This window comes from Ascidia mentula, chromosome 4 (genome assembly GCF_947561715.1).
Source record: "Ascidia mentula chromosome 4, kaAscMent1.1, whole genome shotgun sequence".
NCBI lineage: Eukaryota > Metazoa > Chordata > Ascidiacea > Phlebobranchia > Ascidiidae > Ascidia > Ascidia mentula.
The window spans coordinates 6,253,342-6,259,695 of NC_138569.1; the positions used below are offsets into that span (position 1 = coordinate 6,253,342).

At 40.3% G+C, this 6,354-nt stretch overlaps 1 protein-coding gene across 1 annotated transcript; it reads left to right on the forward strand.

Moving 5' to 3' along the window:
• Window positions 1-661: 661 nt before the first annotated feature.
• Window positions 662-3,200, forward strand: LOC145898714 (beta-1,3-N-acetylglucosaminyltransferase radical fringe-like). Its single transcript, XM_082987295.1, has 9 exons — window positions 662-765; window positions 893-1,195; window positions 1,250-1,298; window positions 1,463-1,505; window positions 1,564-1,626; window positions 1,812-1,932; window positions 2,196-2,296; window positions 2,467-2,632; window positions 2,899-3,200. The coding sequence occupies exons 2-9, from the start codon at window positions 914-916 to the stop codon at window positions 3,043-3,045; spliced, it is 972 nt and encodes a 323-aa protein (XP_082843421.1). The 5' UTR covers window positions 662-765; window positions 893-913; the 3' UTR covers window positions 3,046-3,200.
• Window positions 3,201-6,354: the final 3,154 nt, after the last annotated feature.

Consider the following 6,354-nt stretch of genomic DNA (forward strand, 5'->3'; position numbering starts at 1 on the left):
CTGCAGCTGTTATGTACAGTCTTGACTTTAGTTGCTGTGCTCTGTGGGTGTTTTTACTTTTTCACTCAAGTACCTCTTGAACGTAATGGGCACTGTCTCTGCAGTGTTCATTAACTAGGGCCTTACAATATTTGACTGCTATGGTTTGAAGTATATACTCCAGCATTGCTGTGGCGCGAGACGTACAGGTATTCCCCGCTGCTTGTACGAGTCGAACCGGAATAACAAATATCGTGGCAGACTTAATCTGTGTCCTGACCAGCTTACGTGTTTTCAACAAAGGGTAAGCGTTCGCCGCATCTGTGTTTGTAAAAACTTTTGCACTTGGGCCAAATACATGGTGGTAGTTATCCCACACACTTTAATGCCTGCAACATGTAAAAGAAGTTCTTCTAATAAAACCACAATAGCGCGTGAGGTTGCTTAAGGTACTGATCACATTTAGCGTGGATCGTCGTGCAATGCTTCCGGAAAGCTATGTTGCCCGTTTGATGCTGTTTCTCCATCGTGTGCGCAATTCTCTGCCTTTTCATGCATGGCATGTAACACAGTGTTTTGCCTTGTCACATTAACACTGCAAGAGGTCGATGTTGTTGTATTTTAGCACTAGCTCATTCTTTACTGTTGTTGTTTTTCAGGCGTTTTTCACAATCATTTTGTTGTGTTTACTGTAAGGAACTGAAGATGCCCATAGGGCGAAATATATATTCCTGATAAAACGCCATAGGGTGATCCTGTAGTAAAAAAAACTACTGCTTTTTTTTGGTAAATTGTTTTTATTTTTTAACCTTTATACCTTCAAACAGTAAATTTGTAATCTAGGCCTCCATATTTGCAATTTCGAGTCCTGTAACATTTGCATGCTGCTGAAGGTAATTTCTTTTTTCAACAGGAATTCAGTCCACCTGCTGAAATGACAATCAGGAAAAAGATAGCTGCTGTTACTTGCTGTCTGTTAGCGGCGACGGCAATTTACCAAATTTACAAATCGCAGGTTATTCAGTTGGCAATTAAAGAGACCCGCTTGGAATTAAGTTGTTCACCTGTTTCACCCAACATTTACTCGCCCTCGCCAGTATTTATTGGGACAATCGGCTTAGATGACGTTTTTTTCACCATCAAAACCAGCAAGCAATTTCACGCTTCAAGGCTAGAAATTATCCTACAGACTTGGTTTAGGACGGCAAAAGGGCAGGTATGGTAAAAAAAACTTGCAGTAAAAACAATAAGGGCTATTATGTTGACTTAGGTCTCTATATTAACGGACGAAGACGACGAGGCCTACAAGCGCAAAACCGGTAATTTCAGTATTCCTAGTTGACCAAATTGCCGTGTGTCTAATTGGTTTCGACATGAGGTAGTCGTGCGTTCGTTTCTTATTTATCTTCTGATCTGTTTTTCGCATCTTTTGACATATGTAGTGATTGTTGAAAAATATTGAACAGATTATTTCGGTTTATAGGCAACAAACTGGTGGCGAGCGAATGTGGACCTTCGCACGAAAGGTTTGTTGACAATCTGGGCATCTTCGTTAAAAATCTAGACGTATCATTCTGTTCACAGATACGACCTTTGTTGCAAAGTGGGTTTGACCTTCGACACGTTCATGGCCAACGGTAAAAAGCCGTAAGTTGTGTTTGTAAAGAAAAAAAAGCCGTTTATAATTAAAAGGGATACAGTAAAATATCCTTGCTCACCCAAAATCCGCAAAACAACGGACTATTACACTTTTCAAAATCAAAACACAAAAATTTAAGACGAAAACAGCGAATTTAGAACCTTAAGCTGTTTCCATCATTCTTATTATGTAGATGGTGGTGTAGCTTTGATGACGATGACTACGTGCACATTGACCGTTTGCTAGAATACCTCAACGAGTTTGACTGCAATAAGGACGTATACATTGGCAAGCGAAGCATTTCAAGCATTACGGTAAATCTTGTGATTCTTAATGCTTCACCATGTTTAACTCAACTCAAAAACTCCTACGGCAAAACCTTTTTATTCTCGGCGTTTCAGTCCCTATTTAACCGATCTTTCTTAAGATACCGCACGATAAGTGCGACACCACTGTTAACACACACGAAAGCGCGAAATGAAGAAAACATTTTCATTTTTTGTCAGCGGGGCTTTCAGGTTGAATTAACTTCATGCCTGGCACCATCAGCAACGAATTATCTTGTGCTTGTACGCAGACGAAGTACAAAGGAAAATTTTATGAATACCAGTTCGGGAATGGTGGATCTGGAATGTGCATCAGTCGACCCCTGGCCGAAAAATTGAAACCCTGGCTTAGGTAAAATATTTTTTTAATCAGCAAAATACATGGAGTAACCGAGAACCATAAACGAGAACACTTTCAATCACGTTTTCGAGCGGGATTGGGAATGCAAAGTAACGCATCCACTCTTGACAATGAATATTTCCCATTAAATTATTTTTTCCGTTGATGCCAAACTTTCACAGCATGGGAAGGTTTCCTTGCACGTGTAGAGAAGTTGGGGCGGCAGACGACTGTTCGATTGCTTTCGTCATAACCCAGCTACTTGGAGTGAACTTTACTGAGTCCATGTTTTTTCATTCACACTTCGAAGCGTTGACAAAATTAAAAACGGAAACATTGGACCGACATGTGAGTACACGGTTTTGTGGGACCAACGCTACTTTGTGTTGAAAGGGGAATTGTTATGTTGTAACCCTTTGTAATAGAAGCGGTTGGTTGTAACCAATTTGTCTTTTTCTGTGTATAATACGAGTCGTATATACATCTGTGTTTTAATGCGAGTCGACTATCGTATCGACAAAGTCAAAACGAACTGCTGACAAATAACTGTACATGCCAATTGTTTAAACCTTACTTTAACACATTATTTTTTATATTTTGCTGATCACGTTTAGTTATGGTGGAGAAAACGTGGTGAATCTTTCTGGCTTGAAATCCCGGTTGAACAAACACGAAGATCCGACAAGGCTTTTGTCATTACATTGCCACCTGTATCCCGGAGACGACATGTGCGAAATACCGGAACACTAAACAAGCTTTGACAATATTACTGCTACACTATAGCAAAGTGAAGTCATGTTATGCGGAAATACGGCCGCTAATTTGCGGAACGTATGCGCTATAGCTAGTGAAAGTGACAGTTCGGCTTGGATGTATTTTTTCATAAAGAATGTCGTTATTAAATTTGAATACCATCTGTTTATTTCTGTTTGGTAAGGGCTACAATATTAGATGTCATAGCAACAGGTACAATATTTTGCGCTACTCTTTAGATGGCGGATGTATTGCATCGATCGGGAACCTTAAACCCCTAAGCAGGTGGATCATTTTGTGAAATCACAACAAGTATCAATAATTCCCCTTTCTAACTAGATTGTAACGTTAGTCGTTATGTGCCGAATCCAAAATTTGTGACTCGAAAATTCGAAAATTCGAAGGCATGAGCAAATTCTAGATCGCTGTCACCAAGCCATATTAAGAACAGAAGGCAAATGTTTTCTTTCACCAACCTCACCCTGAAGTAAATTTATCAAATAACCTTTCTGGTACTTCTGGATATGGGATATTGATTTTACGAAAATATATTTTTCTGTGATTTTGTTTCGAAATCCTTACTATGCAACTTCAATATCAACAACATAACGCTAATTTTGCCTTGTTTCTTTAAATATGCCTATCGATTCGTTTGTGTCAACTTTTGGCATGTGTTGAAACAAAACACGACATTGTAAACGTATTTCTTGGTGAAACTGTAAGAAATAAACACAAGGCAATCCAACAACTACTTTGCTCAACAATGCAAGTGGTCTGACTGTTACGGTTGATTGAGAAAGTAAAGTTATTGTTGAATGACAAAAATGGTTGAAATCGTGGGTGTTTAGCCTACGCGGGAAACTGTACGTCTGAATAGAGGCAACATTTCCGTTGCACCGTATATTCTCCAGGCGAGCGGTAAACGGTGCTAAAACGTTCCAACGATTCTCCTACCAGCTACGTTTGTCAGGTGGACAGTAGAACGACAATAAGTTTTATTTGTTAGATATTTTGGGCACCGAAATAAAATTTACACCTGGTTTCTGTGAACGAGTAAAATTTACATCCACTTATGGTACTTATAGCAGAGTATCTCACTAATTGGTCATAACAGTCAAACGCTACATTGTTTTGGCGGCAAGTGCCAGCAGACCTATTAGAAGTGGTCCGGCGAACGTTGTCCCTTTTTGAACATTTGAAAGTGCAGCTTGGATCGAGTGGCTGTTCTTATACGTTGTATGAAACTCTGATCCGGACTTGAACAATAAACTGGGCGCTTGATTAACTCGTAAACTGAACTCAGTCTCTTCATACATGCAGGAAACGAGATATTTCGGTCCCGTCTTGCATTGAAAAGACCGCTGATAGTTTCGCTGTGCTTACAGAAAGTGCGTTGTACAAGCCGATTTTTAAATTCCATACGTTTAACCGTAGAGAAGTTGACAACATGTTTCATACCTTGTTGATTATGCCTCTATCGTGTCTTTTTAACGGATTTATTTTATCAGGGTTTTAGGCAACGGCCACATTTTTACTACTAAATGCAGAATTAGTTGAAAAGCAGTGTATTTAGTGTGCAATGTCTACATCAGCACAACATGGTGCCTATGCGAATTTTTCATTGTTACGTGGGTGTTTTGGAATTATACCCCAGGGGTGGTGCAGGGTAGACAATACATATACATCTCACAAAGTATATGGCTTACAAAACTAGAAAACGATCTTTTTTTCGCGAAAGGAATTAAGTAGACGTTGTTGTCCGTTTGACGATTATTTTTTCCTGAATTTAAGTCACAAAGTTATTTGGTCGGCTTGTATTTTAGGGGGCCCTATGTCATGTGCTTTGTTTGCGTAACAGTTAATCCGGCATGGCCTTGTAGGTAAATGTGTAGCATATTCAACTATGCGAGCTTGTGCATTTTCACACAGGCCTAAGCCAAACTTACAGGCATCAGAAGCAAAGCATAAGGTTATTTAGTCGTGTTGCAATCGTGCATTGTGGCAACTTGCATGAACAATGGCGGATATGCGTCATATGGTCATTGTTGTGGCACAATGTAGTGGTATTTTTTCAGTTTGACCTTTCTGGTGTCTTTTAGGCCTTTAAGTTTCTATGGTTTTGTGTTCAGTGAAGGGGACGACAGTGGTTGGCATCGACCGCTGATCCAACATTGGGAAATTAGTAGCCAAGCTGCACACAATTGGTCTGAGATCTATGTGACCTTGACTGTTTTCAATGTTTTCGTGTCGGTTGTGTAAATTTGCCGAAAGAGTTGCAAATATAGATAGGTACGCAGAAACAAAGAAACTGCAAATTTGGCGACGAACAAGACTAATAAGGGACAATACTGCATCGTGTAGGACAAAACACAAATAAGCTAACTGTAGCAAAGGACTGTGTGTTAATGTATAAGAGTAGAGGACGATTTTAAAATGAACGATTGTAAACAAAATTTTACTTATATGACAAGCCACAGTTGCTATTGTTATCTCGTTTACGGTGCGTTTTTTGACTTGTGACAAGCCACAATCCCTACACTAGCTTCCCCGGCAATAAACTATTTACGAAGACGGATTTTCGGATACACACATGTAACCCAAACTATAGCTCGAAAATCCCGAAATTCCGCATCACATTATACACGGGGGAGATACTTTAAGGATCTGAACCAATTATTCACCCAACCCTAACTGCGAGTTAACTCGCGGTCGCAAATTCCAACTGCGTATGTCGACCAAATTACCCTGCCCTAACGAGCCACGGCTATGACCGGAGGTGGAGTCACGTTGTGGAAAATTGGCGAAGGTGCGTGCTTGTTTACATTGAATGGTTTACCCGCACGACTAAATATTTCGTCATACTTCATTTGAAATATATCGCTTTGTTTTAATTGCCTTGGATCCGACGTCGTCTATGGTCGTGGTCGGAAAAGATGGCCCTATACCACTTCGTTGGATTTAACGCTGCTGCAATAGGATTAGAATATTGACCCGAATTCACCAGCATCTTGCCGGTATGTAAAACACGGAGAGGTTAAAAACATATTCAAGTACAAACTGAAAGCTGACGATACGTAAAACCACGCTGATCCCTTTGGTCGTGTTCGCCCATGTATTTTATACCTCACAAACGGTATAAAGTGTCCTGGCGATGTGTTCGCCCATGTACCAAAAGTGCAAAAAGTTGCACAACGCACGTATCACCACAACGTCATTCCCGGCCCCATGCTCACCGCTGGAACCACGCTAACGCACCGTTTTGCAGCGACAAGCTGTTCCGGCTTTCAAGTCGTTTGGTTTCGTTGTGTAAGCACACA